Source organism: Oryctolagus cuniculus, chromosome 9, assembly GCF_051225735.1.
Source record: "Oryctolagus cuniculus isolate XC-2025 breed Fujian yellow rabbit chromosome 9, ASM5122573v1, whole genome shotgun sequence".
NCBI lineage: Eukaryota > Metazoa > Chordata > Mammalia > Lagomorpha > Leporidae > Oryctolagus > Oryctolagus cuniculus.
The window spans coordinates 118,807,516-118,834,118 of record NC_142875.1 but is presented as its reverse complement, the minus strand read 5'-3'; the positions used below and the strand labels follow the sequence as shown (position 1 = coordinate 118,834,118).

Below are 26,603 nucleotides of genomic sequence, written 5' to 3'. Positions count from 1 at the left end.
AGGAGGTACTTGACCAACCAGTTAAGAAACCAGTTGGGGTACCCACATCCCGTATCTGAGTGCCTGGATTTGAGTGCCAGTTCTGCTTCTGGTTCTACTTTCTTGCTAATACAGACCCTCGGAGGCAGCAGGAGATAGATAGCTCAAGCTTTGAGGGCCCTGCTACACACATGGCGGATCTGGATTGAATTCCTGGCCCTCAGTTCTAGCTCCATGGCCACTGTGTGCATTTGGGGAGTGAACCAGCAGATGCGAGCTCTCTGGGTTCATCTGCCTGTCTACTCCTATTCTCCTTCTTTCTCTCTCAAAGTACAAGTAAGTATGCAATTTAAAAAGCCTGCTTCTTAAAAAAAAACTGGAATCTCACTCATACTCTACAGTACTGTCACTTCCAATTTCACTGGAGACCAAGCTTTAATGCACAGGGATAAAGTTCTAATGACAAAACTTGGGACAGCAAATTTTTGTGTTAGTAATTGGGAGCATCCTAAGGTGTTGCTAAAATCACATCACCATTTAATCAGAGAACTGGTGGCTATCAGATAATTGTAAATTATCATTTTACCAAATTACAATTTGATAAGTACTATGCTGCTAATGATATAACTGTAAGATTTTAACCAGTAAAGAAATCAAAGATGTTGAAGGAATGGTGTTTTAACCACTTAGCAGGAGTTAATTAAGTGGGAAAAAGAGCATTTTGGGAGAAAGAAACATCATAGTATATAAAGTTAATTAAAAACGAATCTTAATGAAGAATGAGATGGGAGAGGGAGTAGGAGGTGGGCCGGGAGTGGGGGTGGGAGGGCGAGTATGGGGGCAAGAACCACTATATTCCTAAAGCTGTACCTATGAAAATTGTATTCATTAAATAAAAGTGTTCTTAAAAAAAAAGAAACATCATAGTTAAACGCCTTACTGCATGGAGATGGACAAAAGAGTGAAGAAAAGGCGCAAATGGAGACAGGAGACACCTATCTGTTGACCTCACCTTTCTTCACAGCAGGAATGTTTCTTGGGGTTAACTCTCCAAATGTTTACAAAAGCAGGGGCTGGGCCAGTGTCAAACTTGGGAGCAGGAACTCAATCTAGGTCCCCCATGTAGGTGGCAGGAACCCAGTAACTTGGGTCATCACCAGCACATTGACAAGATGCTGATACTGGAATCCAGAGCTGAGAATCAAACCTGGACACTCTGATGTGGGACAGAAGTGTCTTAACCACGGGGCTAACTGCCCACCTCTGAGGTATGCTGTTTAATAGTCCTTCATTGCATCCATCACATTTATTAATGCAAGTTTCTTCTTGTCATTTATGAAATTTTACAATTTTTATTTAAAATTACTTATTTATTTACTTGGTAGCTAGAGAAACAGAGAGAGAGAGAGAGAGAAAGAGAACTTCATTTGGCTTCCTCACTCCTCAGATGCCCCCTGTGACTGGGAATGAGTAGGACTGAAACAGAGCTGAGGATCCAAACCAGGTCTCCCAGATGGGTGGCAGGAACCCAACTTAAGCCATCACTGCTGTCTTCCCAGGATCTGCACCAGCAGAAAGCTGGAGTGAGGACCTGGGGGTGGGCATCAAACCCAGACACTTGGAGATGGCACACAGGCATCCTAACTGTCATACCAAACACCTACCTCTATACTTGAATTTTCTTAATGTTCTCACTTTTTAAAACGTAGGCTGCATAAGGGAGTGTGCCTTTTTGTGTTTATTTATTCTTGTATTCCATCTTGTGTGACAGATAGTTGGCAGTACTCATCAATTAAGTATTCAATAAGTTGTCTTGTTTTTGCAGAATTTTTTTTTTTTTAGAAAGCTTCATAGTTTTTTCTCCTTAGATTTAAATGGTACTTATTAAGGGGCTCCACACAACGTGGATTTTCCCCTCAAATTTCTGCTTGCGTGATTAATATTTTTTTTCAGGTTCTATATCCTTAGGAAAAGTTGATTTGTACAACTTTGAGGCAAATTCCTCCCTTCTGGCAAGCACTCGTGCTCTGTGACGTTGTTATACACCGGTGTGCCTTCCTGTATGCTGTGACTTGGTGTTCCATCAAGGGCTTCTAGAATCACAAAAAGATTTTTGCAAAGGGAGATGTCCAGGCTGCGTCACAGATACTTTCAATCAGAACCTTTGGATTGGAGTCTAGGATTGCATTTCTTTTCTCTGAAAAAATCACAGGCGATTTTGATATCCTCTAAAATCTTTTAACCCACTGAGATTTTAGAATAACTCATGTGTTCAGAATTCATTATAATAGTGCTGCTCCCAGTGCAAAATACAACATTCAAATATTTGTACTTATTTACTCTACTTGTTGTCCTGGTTGTAGACTCAGGAAAGGTAACTTTTTGTGCACCAACAGACATGCAGTAGTGACAGCTGATATTTTATCTTGCACAGGCTTCCCTTCTCCCAGAGAACAGACAGATGGAATGCAAACGCATCTTTTAAATGAGTCTTGGTTTCTCAAGTCAAATTCAGTTCCTCTTAATCAATTTCTGAAGATCTGATAGAAAAATGGCACATTCTAAAATACGCTGTCTGATGGTCATAGCTTTCAAATGTTTGAACATCTCTACTTCTTCAGCAGCATTTTAATGGAAGATTGGAAGACAATGCATCAAAATACTTGTCAGACCTAATCTCAAATGATAAGCCAATAAAGCTATGAAATACACATCTTACTGTGGGTAAACAGTTGCCATAATTGCATAAAATTTTTATCAGGCTAGACTTCAGGCTTCAGAAACATGGACAAAACAAATGTTTGTTGTTTAGTTAAAAACTTTTCTTTTAAAGGAGCATGTATTTTTATGTAGGCTATTAATTTCTTTTCTATTTTCTCACCTCTATCAATTCTCTAATCATAGTTTTATTAAGAACTTTTTCTTCTGCTACATAGTGACCAAGTTTTTCACTTTAAATTTGTATGTATCCATTTTAATCTTCACCCCAATTGCATTGCATAGTCATATCTTAATAATGAGTACATTAATTTTTAAAATATTTATTTATTTGAAAGGGAGAGAGAAAGACAGAGAGAGAGAAAGATAAAGAGAGAGAAAATCTTCCATCCGGTTGTTCATTCCCCAAGTGACTGCGGCTGCTATAGCCAGATCTGGACCAGGCCAAAGCCCAGAGAACTCCATCCTGTTCTCCCATATGGGTAAGAGAGGCCCAAGTCCCCAGGTCTTCTTCCCCTGGCTTCTCAGGTGCATTATCAGGAATCTGGATTGGAAGCAGAGCAGCAGGGATTCAAACAAGCATTCCCAAATAGGATGCCAGTGTCACCAGCAGTGACTTAACTCCCTACACCACAGTGTCGGCCTCTTCCATTTTTTATTTATCATTTGTTTCATTATAAGTCCACAGGCATATTCATTGTTGTATCTTCTGAAAAGAGTGTGAGAATTCTCAGCTGAAAGGACCAGGGACTGCTCAAAGATGACATCTTACTGAATCAATACAATGTTGACTGGAAACACAGCAACGGACGTGCTCTTTTTCTCTTCCTTAAATATGTGTGTCACCATCTGCCTCAGCAGAACCTACAAAATGTCCGTTGTTATTTAAGGGTTCTAAGTTTGGATCATCCACCACCTTTTTCTCAGTTTCTGGTTCCTCGGTCTTTTTTCCTTCATATTTTTTCTTCAGGGCAGAAATTAGTACAATATATAAAATAAGTGCTAGGATTTTTAAAGTTGCAGCCAAGCCCAGATAGGTGTTTCTGTGAGAAGAGATATTTTAAAAAGAGTAGATTATCATTTTAAATTGTGTGGAATAGCTTACAATGTTTTCCTCAAGTATTAAAAGTAAAAAAAAAATAAAGTATACTTAAAAGCAATAAGACAGCAATTCTTTTAGAATTATTTTAGTTTGGGGTTATTTTGAAAGGATTATGAAATCGTGAAAATTCAACTCCAGTGGTTCCAGCCTTCCTCCTTGAGGAAGAAAACTATCCACCACCCAGCTCCAGTCCTCTCAACTCTTCTCATCCTACTTGAAGGAGGGGACAGGAACTGAGAAATCTGTTTGAAGTTCACAGCCCAGCGGTCCAGGCTAGAAGACTGAGAATCCCTTCTCTTGCACTTTATACCACATTCTTACAGGCTTACTTATAGCAATTCCTTTTACCCAGAACATTTCTGGCTGTAAAGAAAAAATTACAGGGCATACAAAAAGGGGAAAAACATAGTTTGAAATACAGTTTGCAGAGAATAAATAAGCGTCAAAACCAGAGTAGGACATGTCAAGGCTGTTGAGAGGACCAGAATGGGAATTTAAAGCAACGGTGACTAAGGGCTCTAATGGATGAAGTAGACAGCCTACCAGAACAGATGAGTGATGCAAGCAGAGAAACAGAAATCCCATGAACCAATGAGAATGGCTAGAGATCAAACACCCTGTAACAGAAGCAAAGGCTGCCTTTGAAGAATTTATTAGTAGAGAAAACACAGCTAAGGAGAGAGTCTGAGACTGAGGCTATCTCAACACAAACCTCCAAAACTGAAATCCAAGAGAAAAAAGATGGGGAAAAACTAACAGAACATTCAGAACCATTAGGACAACCATGAAAGTGTGTAATAGAAGAAGGGACGAAGGGAGGGAGGGAGGGAGGGAGAGAAGAAGGGAGGGAGGGAAAAGAAGAGGAGAGGAGAGGGAAGGGGAGGGGAGGGGAGGGGAGGGGAGGAGAGAGTTATTTAGGAATTTTCCCTAAATTAATCTCTTCCACTATCCCACAGATCAAGGAAACTCAGGGAAGACTAAGCAAGGTAAATGTCGGAAAAACTATAGTTAAGCATATCATTTTCAAAACAAAGAAAAACAAAGACTAAAAAAAAAAATCCTAAAACAAACCAGAGGAGAGGAAAAAAAGTTTACCTACAGAATCAAAAGATTTCATCTGAAGTTTTTGCATTAACTATGCCAGCAAGAACAGAATGGAATGAAATATTTGGTGTATTTAAAACTAAAACCCACCAACCAAATCCTGTACCTTGTGAAATTATTCTTTAGAAGTGAAATAGAAATACAACAATTTCAGATAACACAAATTAAGGTGCTGCCACAAGACTCACCTTACAAGAAATATTAAAATAAATTGTTCAGAGAGAAAGAAAATATTATACAATTACCAACTCAAGATGGCTCAAATTATACTTTTTAAAGTTTATGATACTGTAAAAGCAATGTGTAGTTACTAGAAACCACACTTTAGATTTTGTATGTTGATCTTTTCTCAGGCTAGCAAGGTCCAGTATGTTGCTCTCTTGTGATTCTGGGCAGCAGCACACTCACTCTAAACTGTAGACCCAGTCTGCTCACAACACCAGCACAATGCGGGGTCTGCCTAAGCAGCCTAAGCTCTGCAGCACTTGGGGTGCCAGTCCCTCCCAGTGACAGTAGCCATGGTCTCTGCATCCGACCCATTCCAGGTCATCTCTCTGGGCCCTTCTCCCTTCCACAAACAGTTCCCTGGGCCCTTCATTCTATGCTCAGTCCAGCACACAGCCCTCTTAGTGGGGATCTGACCTAGTGTTTTCATGCCCTACACAGACCCAGTACAAAGAAATAATAGAGTTAATCTATACTAAAGATCAAATGGACTAAGAGACATTACAGATCATTCCATCCTACTGCAGAACACACATTCTTTTCATGAGTATATGGAACATTCTCTAGGATAGACCATATAGTAGGCCACAAAACAAGTTTCAATACATTCAAAAAAACTGAAATTATATTAGTTATCTTTTCTGACCACAGTGTAATAAAGCTGGAAATAAGAAACAAAAGAAATTCTAGAAGTTATACAAATACATGGAGATTGAGCAACATGTTCCTGGAAGAATAAAGGGTCAATGAAGAAGTTAAAAGGGAAATTAAAACAAAGTCCTTGAAATTAATAAAAATGGAGACAAAACATGTTAAAGATTATGGGATACAGTAAAAGCAGTACTAAGCTGTACTAAGTATGACACTTAATACTCAGTAGTACTACGTAGTTGCCTACATTAAAAAAGGAAAATATCAAATAAAAAAGCAACAATACATCAAGTGACTAGAAAAACAAGAATAAAACAATCACAAAATTAGTAGAATGTCATAATATAAAAAAGATATAAACAAAATAGAGTTTAAAAAATAATACAAAGGATTAAAGAAATTAAACTTGGTTCCTTGAAAAAGTAAACAAAATAGATAAACTATTACTGAAGAAAAAAAAGACTCAAATCAATAAAATCATAGATGAAAAAGAAAATATTATGACTTATATCACAAAAATACAAAGAATCATTTAAAGTTATTATAAACAACTACACACCAACAAATTGGAAGACCTAGAAGAAATAGTTGTTTCTGGAAATATATAACTTAATAAAACTGAATTACTAAGACACAGAAAGCACAAACCAACCAATAGTCAGTGAAGAGATTGAATCAGAAATAAAGAATCTTCTAACAAAAAAAAGCAGAACTAGATGGCTTCAGTGTTAAGTTCTATCAAACTTTTAAGGAAGAACTAACACCAACTCTTTTGAAATTATTCCAAACAACTGAATCAGAGGAAATCCTTTGAAACTCATTCTATGAATCCAGTATTACCTCATTACCAAAACTAGACAAGGATACAACAAAAACCATACACCAATATCTCTGATGAATAAAGATGCAAAGATTTTGAACAAAATACCAGCCAACTGAATCAAACAACATATCAGAAAGATTGTTCATCTTGATCAAGTGATATTTAGTCCAGGAATGTAGGGATGAATCAACATACCCAAATCAATAAACACAATATATTAGTCAAACAAATGAAGGACAAAATCATATAATCAGTTTGAAACATGCAAAGAAAGCATTTGATAAAATATAACATCTATTCATGACACAAACGAACTAATTAGGTATGTAAGTAACGTATTTAACACAATAAAAGTTACATATGACAAGCCCATAGCTAACATCATATTGAATGGGAAAAAGCAGAAAAAATACACTAAGTTCTAGAAATAGACAAGGATGTCCACTCCCACCACCCTACTAAGTGTAGTTCAGGAAGTTTTAGCCAGAGCCATGAGGAAAGGGAAATAAACAAAAGCATATAAATATGAATGAAGGAAGTCAAATCAACTCCATTTACAGTTGACACAATTATATGTATAGGGGAACCTAAAGGTTCTAGTAAGAGACTATCAAAATTAATAAATACATTCAAAATTTACAAGAAACAAAATTTACACACAAAATCAGTCAAATTTTTATGCATCAGTAATGATCTTACTGAGAAAGAACTTGTATGAGCAATCCCATTCATAATTGCTACAAAGACATTAACTATCTTGGGATAAATTTAAGGGTGTGAAAGATCTCTACAATGAAAATTACAAACACTAACTAAAGAAATTGAAAAAGACACAAATAAAGCAAAGATCTCTCATGTTCATGGAATGGAAGAATTAATAGTATCAAAATTTCCATGTTGCACAAAGTGATTTACAGATTCAGTGCACTTCCCATCCAGATACTAATGTCATTCTTTATAGAATTAGGAGAAAACAATTCTAAAATTCATATGAAAATGCAAACATCAAAGAAATCTTGAACAATAAAACAAAGTGAGAGGCATTTATCACAACACCAGATTTCAAAATACTATTGTAACAAAAACAGCATAGTTATGGCATTAAAATAGACACAAAGACAAACAGAATAGAATAGAAACCCCAGAAATAAATTCACACATCTATAATGACCTTCTCTTTGACAAAGGTGCTAAAAACACTTCCTGGAGAAAGGACAGTCTCTTCAATAAACAGTGTTGGGAAAACTTGATTTCCAAATGCGGAGGCTTGAAACAAGACCCCTACCTCACAGCCTACATAAAAACCCATGCAAAATGAAAAATATACTTAAATAAAAGACCTAAACTATCAATGAAAACATAGGGGAATACTATAAAATATTAGAATTGGCAATAATTTTTTGGATACAACTACAAAAGCACAGACAACACAAGCAAAAATAGATAAAAAGGATTACTCCAAAAGCAAAAGATTTTGCACAGCAAAGGAAAGAATCAACAGAGTGAAGAGACAACTGATAGAAATATTTGCAAATTATGCTTCTGATAAAGGATTAATGTTCGTAATATATAAGGAACTGAAGAAATTCAAGAACAATAAAATAAACAATTAAGTTAAAAATGGGCAAAAGATCTGAACAGCCATTTTTTGAAATAAGAAATACAAATGGCCAAGAAACAGATGAAAAAATGCTCAGGATCACTAGCTGTGAGGGATGCAAATTGAAACCACAGGGAGATATTATCTCATTTCAATTAGAATGGTTATAATTGAAAAGTCAGAAAATAATAAATACTGGCAAAATGGTGGAGAAAAGGGAATGGTAATACACAAAGCAGCTTAGTATGGCCATTATAAAAAACAGAAGGGAGCTTCCTCAAAAAACTAAACTTAGATCTACCATATGACACAGCTATCCCAATTCTAGGAACATATCTAAAGGAAACGAAGTCAGTAAATGAAAGAGATAACTACATTCCCAGGTTTACTGAAGCCTTGTTTACAATAGCAAATACATGGAATAAACCTAGACGTCCATCAGTGGATGAATAAAGAAGCAACTGAATACCTACATAGCTGTATAATTTAGGATGAGGAAAGTTTTTGGAAACAAAGAGATTTGAATGCAAATCCTAGCTCTTATTTTTAGCAGTGTGTTCGTAAGTAAGTTACTTATTATCTTTGAATCCTACCATTTGACTATTAAATGAGATATCAGATTGTCTAATGACATTTTGAATATAAAATTAGTGTTCACACAACTGGAAACGATTATACTTAGTGAAATAAACTAATCCTAAAAAGACAAATACCATATGTTTTCTCTGATTTGTGGTAACTACTAGAGTACCTAAAAGGTAATGTATAGGAGTGAAATTGGCATTTTGAGATTCAATGATTGTTTACAGCCCATATCTCTACAGCTGAGGAACAGTGATATTTTCTTTTTTTTTTTTTCATAGCATTTCTGGAACTCTTTACTTGGTAGGATTAATCTTACAAGCATAAAGTAAACTAAAATAGATCTTTGTGAAAATTAGGAGTGGGAATAAGAGAGGAAGAGGAAGAAAGGTGGGAGCATGGGTGGGAGGGAGGGTAGGATTGGAAGTATAACTATGCTCCTGAATCTATATATATGAAATGCATTTGTATACTTTTAATAAAATAAAAATCTCACCCATAATTAACAACATAAAATCTTCAGGAATGAACGTGAGAAGAAAAAAATAAATGTTCATTAAATGGTTTCTACAAGTAACATGGTTAATAGCATTATTATACTGAAAATTATATCTTTTAGGAATTAATATAGTCAAAAATCAATTAAAAGCATAATTATGGTAACTTACCCAAATAACACATTATTATATAACCTACATGCCCCTCGAGCCCCACAGCTGGTGATGGACCACTTTAAGCATGTTCTGTCAATCAGAGCCCCAAAATATATTGGAGCTAGAATTCCTCCTGAAATGTGAGATGAGACAATATCAATCCAGGGAACATGTTTCAAATGGAACTGGGCCATATATCACACTGATACATTTTGCATTATGTAAAAGCTGAAAAATTATGGAAGATTATCCCATAACTGTATCCTAAATCTACCTAAGAATCTCAAAGGCTGAAGCCATGTAGCAGTGTTACAGACATCCTTTACCTACCCTAATCCTTCCAATACACACAGGGAAGAAGTAACACTGTGTGCCTTGAGCCCTGTATCAATGAACTTAGTATCAATTAACTTAAGCCTGATTAATAAAAAAGAAAATGATGTTAGTAGAAATAGAAGTTATATGGATCACATGTAATTTTTATTAGGCAAGAAGAGCGGGAATAATGGGAGTAGAATTTTTACTTTACTAGGCAAAGAAAAACTCTAAACTCAATTTGCAAAGGTAGAAGTGTTCTTCAACTCTAAGAAAATTAGAAATTGAGTGCTTACACCAGGATTCTCTCCCCAGAAAAGTGCAGGCCCAGTGTCAGAGTGCTGGCTCCTGGCTCTTTCTGGGCTCAGAGATCACATCCCTCTTCCTGGTGTCACTGGAGCCCAGAATCCAGCATTTTTGCCTCCATTGAGTTTGTGCTTTTAAAATGCCCTGTGAACAGGCCCTGTTCAAATGAGGGCCTATCATGCTACATTTTGTGTCTGTCTGTCTTCTGATCACAATGCAGCATTTGTCTTTGGTGGTCTGCCCCAGCCCAGTTTTATGTATAGTACATGATTTTTTTGGAGCACATGTTGTAAACATAGCAGAAGTGTCTGGTTAATTTTACTGCAATTTTAATGAACTCTGAACTTGACTGCTGGTTCCAAGTACAGGTAATCTGATAAAAGAAACTTGAGGGGCATGCAGGTAGAGATCTACCCTTCAGACGGAAGAACTGAGGTGTTCATGATGTGCTCTGTTCTTTTTTATATTAATGAATGATTTTTGGAATTTATTTTGCATTATAATAAATGATAGTGATTCACATATCATCATATATTTATAACACCATCACACATAACCCAGTCTCAATTTTCTGAGACTGAGAAGTCTTAGAATGACAAGGGATTGATATCCAGAGCCAGTGTGTATGAGGAAAACTAGTACCAACCAAAACGGTTGGGAATCTGCAGGTTTCAGAAAATCGCCACCACCCTTTGAAAATGCAAAGCCTACGTCAACCATTTCTTTTCTCTACATGATGGCACTGGCCTGAACAAACCTAATGAATTAGATGTTAGGTAATAAATTTAGTCCTTATTACTGGAATTTTAAAGCTTCTAATAACCTATTCTTAAATGACTTTTCCAAGTTATATACCATACAGTCCTTCCACAACTTTTCCATATGTGTATTCAAGACAAATGTGAATTAGGAATGTGGCACTCAGTATCTCTTTTCCTCACAGAAGCACTGAGGTCCCATTGTGACCTACAGAGGATACCTCAAATTAGGATGCTCACAATTAAGAAGGCAATTTTTTTTCACTATAAGAATTTCTTCTTTTCTCAAAATCTCATCTCAGTACATCAGGAATACAAAGTCTATGGCCTGGGTGCTTTTCGGATCTGGAGGTAGGGAACTGTCAGGAAATACAGGGAATGCAAGAGCAGATGGGCAAGAGAGAATGCTGGGAAGAGAACTGTGATGGCAGCTGAACCCGCTGCACCTTCTCCTTTTTCCCACCCTCTTATGTGTCCTCTTTTTACCTTTGAATATGTGTGACCTGCTCCCCTAGCATACTCTTGGATGATTTCTCCATTGTAACTGGGCTGTAAAGTTAGGCGACTTTCATTTTATTGCAAGGGTCCCAGGGATGGGCCCTTCTCGCTTCCTTTTCCTCCTGGCATTTGTAGTTGTCCCTGGGTCATGATTACTCCTTATTCAATCCCTAGATGAACTATGCCTCTCCCTTCTTCCCAAGAATGTACATACCACATTTGTAGGTCTTAAGGGGAACCCACAGGGATTAGGTTAGAAATCGTTAAAATAACAAAAAGCAACCGTGCAGTAAAAATAGCAAATGGCAGTAAGGGAGAAAGGGCCATTTCCTAAATCTTCTATGGATCACCTCACTTCACTGCTTAGAGATGGGGCTTTAACCTTTGTGCCAGTAGTGTACTCTCTGCCAACAAAACCCACAACTTCCTGAGCTTCTTTCATTGAAAACATTCCCTGAGTCCAATTCTAGAGTCCGAGCTGTTCCTTTGTACATTTTAACTTCTGGTAGAGGTCAGCTGCCTGACCAGGACAGTGGGAAGTGTTGCAATGAGTGCCAGTTTCTGCTATTTGGGACACCTTCTTCTTGGCTGGATTCTCAGACCTCCCCAGGCTGCTTTAGGAGTTACACAAAGCATTACCCAAAGAATTCATCAGCTTACAGGGAAAGCCCTCCATGATGCCTCCTTGGAAGAAATATTCCCATGTATGAAAGTAGACAGACTTGGGGATCACCTTTCATTGTGTTAGAAAGAATGTAACATGAACATGATGATTCCTTGACCTTTGACAGAATGACATTAGCTAGAACTCGCTTTTAGGTTACTCAGTTTTCCTCTGTCTCCTATTACTGCCCATGACCACAAAAATAGAAATGAGTTTTACTTAGATCTTTTTGTAAGTTGAAATTAATTACATTCATCTTTGAACTTTGACATAAATATAATCCAAATTTATATTCTACATATTTGTCCTACCTAGTGTCCGTATAACCAGCGAATGGAAACCCATTGCAAGTGATTTCAATTCAGGCTGAACAATTCTGAAATTAGATAAAAGCAAAGAAACATTAGCCATCTTTAAAATACCAAGCAGAAACTCAATATTAAAACATTTCTCAATGTTATCTTCCTTCAAAGCTGAATGAAAATTCTCAAGGGAATGGCCTACTTTTTACAAAGGAATTTCTGAAAATCTGTGGAAAATGGAATTAAGAGATTTATTTTGGTAGGAAAAGATGTGAAATTCATACACTGTATTTCATAACATTCACTTTCATGAACTTCTTGAGAGATTCCTGATATATGTAGATTTCAAACTATTTTACATTAAAATAAACTTATATTTTAATTCCATTTTCTACAATCCTTTAAAAATGTTTATTTATTTGAAAGGCAGAGTTGCAGAGAGTGAGGGGGAGGGAGGGAGGGAGGGAGGAAGAGAGACAGAGAGAGAGAGAAAGAAAGGGACAGAGAAAGAGACAGAGAAAGTATGCTTCCATCTGTTGGTTCTCTCCCTATATCTGCTGGTTTGCTTCCCAAACCCAGGCTGAATCCTTGAACCTAGAACTCCATACAAGTATTCCATATGGATGTCAAGGGCCCAAGCACTCAGACCATCTACTCATGTTTTCCCAGGTGTGTTAGCAGAGAGCTGGATCAGAAGTGGAACAACTAGAGCTCAAACCACTGGTCATATGGGATGATGGCACCACAGACAACAGCTTAACACTTTTTGAAGTACTGTCATATATAAAGTTAAACTTTTAGTTGATTTAAAAAGGCAAACACCTGAGTGATGCATTATGATATTAAGACAGGTTAACAAACAGAGTCATATTTAATTCTCAGGAAAATTCTATGAGCAAATTTTGGGAACAGACTTTATTATGCCTATAAAGAGAGAAATTGTATGATCTCTTCAGTCAACACAGCATTTATGAAAAGAGAATTAACTTTTATCTACATGTACATCTCCACATCTTCAAGCCTCTTTTTACCATTATGTTTCCATCACTGATATTAACGAAAAATTCTCTACTAATATTTTTCATGAATTATATAATGCAAAGGGATCAGAAAAGGTATCTGTACTCTAGATCTTAAAGGTAGAGAGTACATTGGTGTCTTTGCCACTATCCCCTTTAGAAAGTTATTTTTATAATTCTATTTTCTTTTTAAAATTCTATTGCATTTTTATTTATTTGAAAAGCAGAAGGGGTTGGGGGTGAATGAAAGGGAGAGACAGAGAGAGAAAGTGGGAGGTGGAGATGGAGGGGGAAAGGGAGGGGGAGGGGAGGAGGAGAGGGAGGGGAAGGGAGAGAGGGAGAGATAGATATCTTCCATTCGTTGGTTCACAACCCAAATTCCCACAATAGCCAAGAACTCACTCAGGGTCTCCCACATGGGTGACAGGGCCCCAACTGAGCCATCAGCTAAGCATTACCAAGAAGCTGGAATTGGAAGTATAGCTGGTACTTGAACCTAGGCCTTCTCACATGAGATGGGAGCATTGCAGGCAGCATCATAATGGCAGTGACAAAATCTGTCTCACAATTCGAATTTTTTAATGCTCAATGAGTTGATGACACTATCATCCCTGCGATAGCATAATGCACATCAAATAAAATTATCTGGCAGCGAAAGAGTAGCTGGGCTGGGATGTAGAAGTGACAGAGACTCAAAATTTCATTTTTGTTGAAATATTAAAATAACTGATACAACAGATATTTTCCCTTTGAACTATTATTGGCTATATTTGCTCAGAGAGCTAAGTAGATATAATCGTACAATAAACATTTTAGAAATATCTCCTAGGAGATGTCATGATCATTTCTGTTCTTGAGAATGATGAGATAAATGATGTCTCAATTCAACTGGGGGTCTTGGAGAAGTCTTTAACCTCTGTTAGCTTCTGTCTCCTTATTTACTGTGAGGGGATAATAGCACCTATCTGATGTGTTGTGAGAATCCAATACAATAAGCTAGCATTCTAAGCTTAATTTTTTTCCCATGTAACTATCACTTCAGCTTTGCAGGACTGCCACCTTTACCAAGGTTCTCAAAGAGAGCTTGTAAAACTAAATAGGGCACAAATTAAAGCAAACATAGCATAGTAAGAATTAAGCCTACAGTCCTATATTAGGAAAGAAATGGAATATGTTGGGGACTCTGCTTTTGCAAAGATTAGTGACACTTTGCTATCCCAGCAAAGGACACAAGGCTATATTTGGAGGCAAGGAAGCAATAGCTCTTATTCAAGGACAATGGTTTCTTCCATAGCAGCATTGTTCCAGGAAGAGGAAGTTGACTTGTGTTTTAAGCCATCTCTCTCAAATAATGTTTCTCAAGACAGACGTTGGGAAGGAAGACACTGACTGGTTGGATTCTCTGATAATTGCCTGAAGTGCCATTTTCCACTGCTGTTCACATTAAAATGTGGACCTGTTTTAAACTAGACACACTAGACACAAACTGAAATTTGCTATCAACTCCAATATTTTCCCAGGGCAAGGACTGGTATGCAGGAGGACTGAATGAGGAAAGTCTTGCATATGGGGATATTTTCCTGAAAGTGGGCTTGAAATCTTGACCAACTCAGTGGAAATAATAAATGTATGATGCAGTGACACAGAAATACAGTAAGATCAAGCACACTCGTCCCACACTAACTTGCATGCACCCTCACACGTAGTCACACATTTATACTGCCCCCACACATGTGCTGGCACATGCATACATCATACATTATCATTTAAGATATTTATCACTGCAGTGTGAATCTTACCTCACAAGTGATTTTGAGCCACCCAGAATTTGGATGGACCTCTCTCAGGATGGACTCATCACACAAAGCCCCTCAAGAAGCAAAATGTGATACAGGTATTTGGGCACAGTAGTTAAGATGCTGCTAAGGATGCCTGTCTCCTATCAGAGTTTTTGGACTCAAGTTCCAGCTTCACTTCAAACCCAGATACCTGTTAATGTGCACCCTGGGAGGCAGCAGATGTCGGCTCAAGTACCTGGGTCTCTGCCACCAATGGGAGACTGGACTGAGTTCTGGGGTCTTGATGTTAGCCTGGCCCATCCCTGGTTCTTGAACATACCAGAGAGTGAACCAACAGAATGAACCAATGAATGGATTATCTGTTTCCATCCATCTTTACCTTTCAAATACTAAATAAATAAATACATAAATAAATTTAAAAGAAAACTAATTGTGGTTTTTTTATTTAATCATTAAATTAAAGAACGTCTTCTTGGGGCTGCTGCTGTGGCCTACCTGGTAAACCTGCCACCTGCGGCACTGGCATTCCCATATAGGTGCTGGTTCGAGTCCCAGCTGCTCCACTTCCAATACAGCTCCCTACTAATGCTCCTGAGAACCAGTGCATGATTGCCCAGGTTCTTGGGCCTCAGTACCCATATGGGAGACTCGGATGAAGCTCCTGGCTCCTGACTTCTGCCTGGCCCAGCCCTGGCCATTGTGGCTGTTTCGGGAATGAACCAGTGGATGGAAGATCTGTCTCTGTCTCCCTCTCCATTTCCCTCTTTGTTTCTGTAATGCTGCCTTTCAAACAAATAATATAAATCTTTACATAAAAAAGAATGTATCCTTAATATAACTTAAATTGATCCTCTTGTTTTCTCAGCTGAAAATTAGGCATGAGGACCTACTGTTTCTTAGAATGATCCCCAGTTGGACCTCATAAAACCCTATCAACTGACAACATAGATAAGCAATGGCTGTCTTCCCATTTTCCCAGATTGAAGAAAAGCTCTAATTCATTTCCTAGCTGACCTAAATAATTGAAATATAAGTAAAATACCAAAAACCACCAAACCAAAACAAAAAACAGTTCTGAAATATTGTCTTATTTTGGCCATGCAGAATTAATATTTTATTAGTCGGAAGCTTGCATCATGACTCGCATCCATTAGTCACCTGTGGAAACCTCATTTCTCGACATCTCTGGGTAGCAAGTTCTCATCCTCACATGGTTTAGCACATCTCTTAACCCAACCAGCCCCCTACTCCTTCCTATCACTTGAACTCTTTCAATGTGCCCACTGGAACTCAAGGTCTCTTATCAGCAAAAAGTTTAGATCTGACATCCTTTGCAGTCCTTTTCTGTCTTGCTCTAAGCAAGATTATGATTCTCTTACTTGGCAACTCTGTCAAGTGAAGGCTGTTTTGCTTCCCTGGGCCTGAGACCTAGGTGTTTTCTTGCTCCCTTTACCACTTCCAAATCCATGTCCCTCTTCAGAAAGACCTCTAGCTCCCATGAGGGAGATTCAGATTGAATTGCAGGCTCTGCCTTCATCCTGGCCCAACTCTGGCTAGGGAAGGCATCTGGGCGAGTGAACTAACAGATGGGAGATCTCTGTCAGTGTCTCTTTCTCTGTATCTCTGCCTTTCATATAAATTAATAAATAAGATTTTTAAAAATTTTATAAATAAGATATTTCAGGCATTTCATAGAAGCAGTTCTAAGAAGACAACTGTACTTCTCTCCTTCCCACAGTCCCCTCTCCTCCTTTTTTCCTTTAATTTTTGCAATAATATTATTTTAATTCACTTTACAAGCAAACTGGTATGGATTTTTGAGATGATTTTCTATAAATTAATGACCTGAAATTTGGCAATTTTCAGTAGGCAATATTTTACATTAAGGTGGAGCTATATTTGTGGAATAAATTACTAGAAATAATTTGGCAAGAATTGGGGTCAGAGTAGAATTTAATAACGGTACACACAGTGTACAACTTATTTTGAACCTTAATCAGAGTGAAAAACATATTTATGGGGTGCCTGCCATTCCAGGTCATGCTGTTGGATAACTGTGAACTTGCCTCAAGTACACAGATTTTAAAAGTATAACAAGGGCCGGTGCCATAGTGTACGGACTAAGCCTCCGCCTGCAATGCTGGAATCTCATATGAGTGTTGCTTCAAGTCCCAGCTGCTCCTCTTCCAATCCAGCTCTCTGGTATGGCCTGGGAAAGCAGTAGAAGATGGCACAAGTGCTTGGGTCCCTGCACCCATGTGGGAGACCTGGAGGAGGCTCCTGGCTCCTGGCTTCAGATCAGCTCAACTCCTGCCTTTGCAGCTATCTGAGTGAACCAACAGATGGAAGACCTTACTCTCTGTCTCTCCCTCTCTCTAATTTTACCTCTCAAATAAATAAATAAAATCTTTTAAAAAACAATTATAGAAGTATATTTTTGAAAAAGTATAACAAGATGTTAACCCAGGTCACAATATTTAAACATATATATTTTTAAGATCTACATGCAAATCTTTACATGTCTTCAGTACAAGGTAATTGAATGATGCACAAGACTAGCACAGTTTGTATTATTTGCCCCCTCCCTAACTCTCCAATCTGCTCTGCGCTATACCTTCTTACTCAGTATTTTCCGGCCAACTGGCTTCTTCTCACTCTTTAAACACATGAGCTTTTTTCCACTCAAAGCACAGGCACCTAGATCGCCTTCCCTGAATAGCCCTTCCTTGGCAAACTTTAGCTTGTTCCTTACACTTTCAGATCGAATGTCAAATCTTTTCAGAGTGTCCTCTGAGTTCTCTTCCTTATAGCCCCTCACCTCAATCTTCAATAAGGGTTTCCCCTTTTTAGTCCCTTTAACAGCAATGTTTTTGCAATTATGTAGTTTTTCTTAATATTATTGTCTGGTCAATCTTTCCTGTTACCTGCTTTATGACAACTACCATGTCGATTTTATTCTCCACAGAATATTCTTCATGAAGCATGGTATCTTATCTAAATATCTGTCTCCTGAGTGAAGTAAGAAATGAATTTTTCTCAAATATTTTTCTTTTGTCCATGAGAGTACCAAGAGAGACTAGAACAAAGCCATTCTGTAGGCAGATTACAAGCATTGAAGTATCATTACAGACTTCAGTTAAATTTTATATCTGGTTCCCTGATTTTGTTTTTTATTTGACAGGTTATAGACAGTGAGAGAGAGTCAGAGAGAAAGGTCTTCCTTCCATTGGTTCACTCCCCTAATGGCCGCTACGGCCAGCACTGCGCCAATCTGAAGCCAGGAGCCAGGTGCTTCCTCTCGGTCTCCCACGTGGGTGCAGGGGCCCAAGCACCTGGGCCATCCTCTGCTGCCTTCCCGGGCCACAGCAGAGAGCTAGACTGGAAGAGGAGCAACCGGGACTAGTATCCGGTGCCCCAACTGGACTACAACCCAGGGTGCTGGTGCTACAGGTGGAGGATTAGCCCAGTGAGCCACGGCGCCGGCCCTGATGTTTTTATTCAGTGAAAATATTCACAAAAATTCTAAGGCATTCCTAGATAATCAAAATGTAGCAAAATGTGAATATGTGTCCCAAATATATTATGGAAAAACATGTACACACTAGGTGTGTTTGTAGTTCAATATATGTGAAAATGCTCTGAAAAATCACACTCATGGGGCCAGTGTTGTGGTGTAGCAAAGCCACCACCTACAGTACTGGTATTCCATATGGGCACAGGTTTGAATCCCGGCTGCTCCACTTTCAATCCAGCTCCCTGCTAATGTGCCTGGGAAAGCAGCATAAGATGGTCCAAGTACTTAGGGCCCTACAACCACATGGGAGACCTGGAAGAAGCTCCTGGCTTCAGGTTGGCCCAACCCCAGCCACTACGACCATTTGGGGAGTGAACCAGAGAATGGAAGGTCTGTCTCTGTCTCTTTCTTTGTAACTCTGCCTTTCAAATAAATAAATCTTAAAAAAAAAGAAAAATCATACTCACCGAACAATCAGCATTATAAATGCAGTGCTTCCCAAGGCAGTACAATAAGAATTCAAGACTTGCACAGCTATGTAAATGTAGTATTTTATTGTACAACTATGCTCTCTTGGGCATTCACCCAAAGAGGCTGAGTAATTGCTATTCTGGAGACCAGTTACTTCCACACAGCTACAGTTATGAAACACCTAAAAAATAATTGTTGAAATGTTACAGAATACACGTACAAAAAATGGTAAGGCTATAAATACTATCCACTACATTTAAAGAAGTCCCATTCATTCAAATAACAATATTTACATTTTAAAAAATTCTAAAAATACGGCTCAATAGTTGAAAAGTAAAAAAATAGTTTCCTGGATTCCTTTCTAAATAAGAATGTGTAATTAATTATGAATGTTTAATTCATTTTTCATTTTAAAATCTGGAAAAATTGGGGATATAAGCATCTGAAACTCTGTGTATAATTTTCTTATTAATACAGAGTTTTTGTAATATTCTTGGCTCACAGAATCTAAGGAAAACAGAGTCAGCTGAGAATCCTGGAATTCTATCTTGGCAAACAAAAGCAACATACTTGTACTAGAGCATAGTGACATATAAGAAAATAGGTGAGTTGATTACCAGAGAAGTTCATCACAATGCAATGTCCAAACCAATGTTAGGAAACAAAGCAGTAAAATTTAGGAACAGGTGAGTATAGAGACTTAATCAGGTAAGCACTTTATGTACCCTGGAGTGGACAGTGAGAGAGAGAGAGAGACAGAGAGAAAGGTCTTCCTTTTGCCGTTGGTTCACCCTCCAATGGCTGCCGCGGCTGGCGTGCTGCGGCTGGCACACCGCGCTGATCCGAAGGCAGGAGCCAGGTGCTTCTCCTGGTCTCCCATGGGGTGCAGGGCCCAAGCACTTGGGCCATCCTCCACTGCACTCCCTGGCCACAGCAGAGAGCTGGCCTGGAAGAGGGGCAACTGGGACAGAATCCGGCACCCCGACCAGGACTAGAACCCGGTGTGCCAGCGCTGCAAGGTGGAGGATTAGCCTGTTGAGCCGTGGCAAGTGTAAGTGCAAGAGTAAGTGAGCTCTACTCTGCTTCTAGGCTAACCTAAGGTTTAAGGGAAGTTCACCTTGAATCTATTAATGCTGAAGTCTAATTACTGGATGAAAAATTTAGTCCAGGAAAAAATTTTAATTCACATTTTCAAAATTCTATCAAACCATTTTTTTCACTAGGAATAATAAAGAGAAATTCTACACACAGCAAGCTTTTTGGTCAATAAAACCAAGCCAGTACCAACAGTAATTTTTTTCTTTTTCTTTTTTTTTTTTTAAAGGTCTTCCTTCCGTTGGTTCACCCCCAAAACGGCCACTACAGCTGGTGCACTGAGCTGATCTGAAGCCAGGAGCCAGGTGCTTCCTCCTGGTCTCCCATGCGGGTGCAGGAGCCCAAGCACTTGGGCCATCTTCCACTGTCCTCCCGGGCCACAGCAGAGAGCTGGACTGGAAGAGGAGCAACCGGGACTAGAACCTGGCACCCATTTGGGATGCCAGTGCCGCAGGCGGAGGATTAATCAAGTGAGCCATGACACTGGCCCAAAGAGTATTTTTTTTCAAAAGTTATTTATTATTTTCATTTTTACTTGAACATAGGAGGGGAAGAGAGAGAGAGAGAGCGAGAGCGAGAGAGAGAGAGAGAATCTCTTCTATCCACTCATTCATTCTCCCAAACAATAGCAACAGGCAGGAGTGGGCCAGCCCAGGCCAAAGCCAGGAACTCAGAACTCAATTCAGTTCTTCCACGTGGGTAGAGGAGGGCAGGCACTTCAGCCATCACCTTCTGCCTCCCTGAATGTGCATGAGAAGCAAGATGGATTGGAAGCAAGGTAGCCAGGATCTGGACCAGGCACTCTGATATGTGATAAGGGTATCCCAAAGGGCGACCTCTCTGCAGTTCCAGATACCTAGCTCCAAAGAACCATTATCTTCAGAAGAGAGGGGTGGTTACTAAAGATTCAAGAGAATTTCTCACTAGCCTCCCAATGGCATGATCACTGTCAGTATTAAGAAAATGCTGTCTCTGTGGCAGACAGAACTTTCCTTAAGATTCCTTCCAGGCCTTCACAAGTGGGCAAAGTGAGACCATGGACTGAATGGGCACCATCAGTGAAAGGCACTACAGCAACGAACGTGAGAGTTGAGCTTATACGTATAGTCCTTGGGCTATACTGGTACAAGTTTGTTAAGGTTGTGGCCCAGCTTCAGAGAAGCTAAGATGTTTATTCTTCAAAGTTCCCCACAACATAACACAAAACAATGGGTAGGGCTTTGGACAAGGGAAAGATAAAACAACTAGAGAATCACAGGAGGATATGGTAGGCACAATGATCATATTTGATTATATTGCTAATGTTGACTGTAGGAAAAGGGCCCAAGAAGTAGTTACCCACTTTGTGAAATGTTGTGTGGATCAGAGAGATGAGGAACATCATATATGATCCCCAGTGACTGGAAGTTACCCAAGGGATTGGGGGAAACTCACAGTTAGCATGAAAAGGAATATTTTGAGTGAAGAAAGAAATGCCATTTTTATGGGGGTATAATAGAAACAGATGAACAGGATAGTAAATTACCCAGGGCAGAAGTTCTGGTTTTAGGGAAATGAAAATGAGAAGCCAAGAGCTGGTCAGTCACGTGAGCATGAAGCCTTGATTAACTTCTTGAAATGCTGAAGAGTCGTTAGCCTAGAGCTAAACTTCAGGATATCTATAAAGCTGCATATAGACTGTTGTTCTAGGAAAGCAGGTAGTGCTGACGATATGTCGGGACTTTCTCCTAACTTCTAAAGGGTGATGTGGTTGGAAATCATATGCTACAATCCAACAATACACTTCTTAGAGACCATATGTAGGGTCTGGCGCTGTGGCCTAGCCAGTAAAGCAGCCGCCTCCATTGCCGGCATCGCATATAGGCATCAGTTGGAGACCTCGCTGCTTCACTTCTGATCCAGCTCTCTGCTATAGCCTGGGAAAGAAGTAGAAGATGGCCCGGGTCCTTGGGACCCTACACCCAGATGGGAGACCCAGAAGAATCTCCAGGTTCCTGGCTTCAGATAGGCCCAGCTCCAGCAGTTGCAACCATTTGGAGAGTGAACCAGTGGATGGAAGAACCCTCTCTCTGCTTCTGCCTCTTCTCTCTGTAACTCTGCCTTCCAAATAAATAAAGAAATCTTTTTTTTAAAAAATAGAGACCCTATATATTCAAAATTCAAAAGGTTCTTAACATCTCAAGGAAATACAAGTGAGTTAATGTTAAGTTAAATTCAAGTAACAAAAACATGATGGTGAACCAAGCATGATGTTATAATAAAGTTGTGCTCTACAACATCACAGTCATCACAATGATAAATAATATTGGAATATTTTTCTTTTATCTTTTTACTGGATTTGGTAATTATATGTAATCTGTGGTTTTGATGAAATAGAAGACAGAAAGTAGAAACCAATACTCACTGTAGGCTTTTTATTGCCACTTGAAGATTTGCAGCCTGCTAGACAGGGTGATGTGTACGTTATTCCATTGCTGCCACAGACGGGCTCCCACTGGCTTTCATCACAGTTGCAGTCTGAGTTGCAATAAGAAGGTGGTACATCTATGTGAGATGCCACCGGATATTTTCTGGAAATACATGACAGACATGTATCAAAAAGAGAGATAAAATGAGAGAGAATAGAAAAAAGAAAAAAAGGAGGGGAAGGAGGAAAATGAGAGGGATGAGGGGGGAGAAAAGAAATAAGAATTTTGCTTTAATGAGATACAGAAATTTGATCTGATGATGCTAAAATAGCAGATTTAAAAAAAAATGCTAATCACTTTTTTTTTTTTTTACTCTCCATCTATCCCAAGAGATGACTTATGACCCGGAAAAACTAAAACTTTAAAAAGCTACCAAACAGAATAGCTAAGATTAATATGAGAGGTCTTTGTAATTCTATCAAGCAATTTCACACTAGATAAAGCAATTCATTTTTCTGATACTTGATATGTTTTCAGTAAGGCAATGGCATTAAACTGAGATTCCTTCCAGCTATCTATAAAGTCACATGAATCTGTGAATGTTATTATGAAAGCAGGGTGAATTTAAAAATCTACATTTTAACTATATAAGAACTGAATGTAACATGGTTCAATAAGAACCTCTAAAGATTAATTCTGAAAATGCAAGAATAATATGATGAGTTGAGAGTGACAAGATCTACACAGTTTTAAAATGAAACTACATGAGCTTTATAATGACTTACTTTATACTATGGTTATAAATTATAAAACATAATTTTAAGACATCACTAAAATTATAAAATACATGTCATTTATATAATTTTGTGCTTACAGATTTTAGAAATTATTCTCTTAGTTTTTGTAAAAATACTGAGAATAATTGAGGAAATTCCAGAAGGCACTTCCAGTGGATGGAAGATCTCTCTCTCTCTGTCTCTCTCCCTCTCTCTGTAATTCTGCCTTTCAAAAAATAAACAAACAAATAAATCTTAAAAGAAAGCCTTGTCTAAATAAGATAGGAGTTGGCGAACTCAAGAAGCTTCCATAGCCTTGACTACTCATGACAAGAGCCTCGGGTGATTACTGACATCATAAATAAGAGTGTCAATTGTTAAATCAACAACAGGAGTCACTGTGCACTTACTCCCTATGTAGGATCTCTGTCCTTAATGTGCTGTACTATGTGATTTAATGGTATAACTAGTACTCAAACAGTACTTCATACTTTGTGTTTTTGTGTGGGTGCAAACTGTTGAAATCTTTACTTAGTATAAACTAAGTTGATCTTCTCTATATAAAGATAATTGAAAATCAATCTTGATGTGAATGGGATGGGAGAGGGAGCAGGAGATGGGATGGTTGTGGTTGGGAGGGAGGTTATGGGGGGCGGGGGAATCTGCTATAATCCAAAAGCTGTACTTTGGTAATTTATATTTATTAAATAAAAGTTTTAAAAAAAGAAAGCCTGAAGTTGAAACTCCTGGTGTGAAGCAGAAATAGGTTGGAGTCTCTGCATGGATTCAAGTAAGTAACAACCCCTCTGGTGTTAACCAAGACAAAGGGACATAAGAGGATTCTTTTTACCTCTGAAATTCAGTGTTCTAGGTGGACTGCACTGACTTACAAGAGTACATGATGGTAAATGGAAAAGCTCAAAAAGCGCCATGTTAAGTAGCAAGGGGAAATAACTCAAGATACGTTTGGCAAGCCTCCAGAATAGAGAAATATCTAGATAAAGAAAAGTGGGAAGACTGACAAGCTGGAATCTGTATTGTGTGAGATGTGGAGTTGGAAAGCTCAGAGTCAACAATAAGCAGAACTAATTCATATGATTACTGAGCTGATGCAAGGATCTCTGTGGCTTGAACATGAACCTTCCTAACCTTAAGCAGTTTCCTATATTCAGGAGATTATAATATGTCTGGTAGGAATCTTGCCCTTGGGTTGGGCATTTGGCATAGCAGTTAAGACATCACTTAGGATGGTTTCAGCCAAATGGGAGTAACTGGCTTGAGTTCTGGCTCCACTTCAGATTCCAGATTTCCAGCAGGCACTGGGTGACTGCTCAGAGGACTGGGTCCCTGACATCTGTGAAGAAGACAAGGAATGAGTCTTTGGTCTGGGTCAGCTCCGGCTGTTGTGGGAATTTGAGGAGTGAATCAGAGGATGGGAAATGTTTCTGTCTATGTCTCTATGCCTTTCAAGTAAAGGAAACTCTCCCATGACTTGGGGTAGAGATAATAATGGAAAAGTTAAGGTTCTCCAAGATCTAATACACAAATATACTTAGGATATTTCTTCATTCTATTTATAATGAATAAAATATCAGAAGAAGCATTTTAGCATCCAGAATAAGAATTCAGTACAATATAATGAAATTTTCTCCTGTAAAGATAGGTCAACTTGGAAACACATTGCAGGTAAAGGTTGCTCAGTCACTTTTGTAGAGTGTCATTTATATTAGCCTGATGACTCATCCAAGATTGTAGCAGTCTTTACTAAGTGGTCGTTTACTAAGTGATCTAAGTGTTTTGGAACCAAAAACTAAAACTTGAAGCAGAATCATATGATTACTATCTATACTTTCTTCATCTGTAAAATGGGAGTAAAGTACCCATCCTACTCATTGTAAGCATTCCAAAATTTTACTGTGACCCACATATTTTTTCTTTAAGGAAGGAATTAAAGGAGAGGTTCTTGAGAAACTGACATCATACTAATTCATAAGTTGAAATTTTTCGCAATTAAAAAATTAGCAAGAATTCCTTTCTGCCTATTTTCCTTATATAATTTATATTTATTTATATTTTCCTTTTATAATTTATAACCATAGTATAAAGTAAATCATTATAAAGCTCATGTAGTTTCATTTTTAAAACTGTACATCTTGTCATTCTCAACTGATCATGTTATAATTGATTTTTCAGTATTTTAATTACAGGGGTAATATGTTAGACAACTGATAAAGAGATAAAGGGGAGGGTTGTGGGTGGGAAGGACGGTATGAGGGGGAAGCCATTGTAATCCATAAGTCGTACTTTGGAAATTTATATTCATTAAATAAAAGTTAAAAAAAAATAAATAATAAAAAAAAGAGATAAATACGAACCCATCATAGGTCAAAGTTAGACCAGCAACTGATTTGCTCTCACAGGTTAGAGCAAAATATAACAGGAAAAATAAGAAGGACATTAAAGAAGTAAAGAATGCATATTTGGCAATTCCAACAAGTGTAAATTTGAATTTTTTAATGATATATCCTCCTGAAAACATCCCAGTTGCCATAGTAGGTACAGTTATGAGTCCTAGAAATAATAAGAGAAGAAAGTTATGATAATATAAATATGATTTTTATATGTCTTTACATATGAAACAAAGTACATATCAACCAACTTCCTCCAATTTTTTTCCTTCTTAAATACAAGGGTGATAGGCCTGGATAGAGATAGGGGAACAAGTTCCCAAAAAGGAAATACAGAATAATTCCACCCCCTAATAGTGAGGGCATGGTTTCCTCAGTAACCAAAAAAATATATATATAAACAAAAAAACCAGTCATAATATTTCTATCTCAACAGATGATTTCTATGAGGTCCCTCCCCTTTTTAGCCTGTAGAGAAACAATAAAACACCATCTTTATGAATGAGACTTTGATACATTGAAAATACTTTACATTTTTTAAAATAAAGTTTCAACCCACAAGAACTCACTTGTGATTTGCCCAGAATGTTAGAATCGAATGCTTGAATTAATATCTCTTCCTTGTTCATCAAAACACATATAGGAAAGTACTTAAAAATGTTGTAAAATAGAAATAGAAATTTTGATACAAAAATCTGAAATCCATGCATAGTTGTTTTAACAATACATGTTTTCATGAACTTTTTAAAGACTCCCTCATGGCCATAAATTTCAAATACTTTTCCATTAAAATAAACTCATCTTTTAATTCCTTTTCCACAAACTGAAGCTCC

At 38.1% G+C, this 26,603-nt stretch overlaps 1 protein-coding gene across 2 annotated transcripts in view; it reads right to left on the bottom strand.

Moving 5' to 3' along the window:
• Nucleotides 1-3,004: 3,004 nt before the first annotated feature.
• The window catches only part of LOC100342119 (solute carrier organic anion transporter family member 1B3), a 64,659-nt gene continuing 41,060 nt past the window's right edge, over nt 3,005-26,603 (bottom strand). For both annotated transcript variants that reach the window (XM_008259567.5, XM_089303915.1), the window contains exons 10-15: nt 25,738-25,933; nt 22,583-22,748; nt 19,080-19,264; nt 12,290-12,354; nt 9,453-9,570; nt 3,005-3,740 (exon numbers count right to left, since the gene is read on the bottom strand). In XM_008259567.5, coding sequence (XP_008257789.1) covers nt 3,527-3,740; nt 9,453-9,570; nt 12,290-12,354; nt 19,080-19,264; nt 22,583-22,748; nt 25,738-25,933 — 944 coding nt within the window. In that variant the 3' untranslated portion in view covers nt 3,005-3,526. The remainder of the gene's footprint in view (nt 3,741-9,452; nt 9,571-12,289; nt 12,355-19,079; nt 19,265-22,582; nt 22,749-25,737; nt 25,934-26,603) is intronic.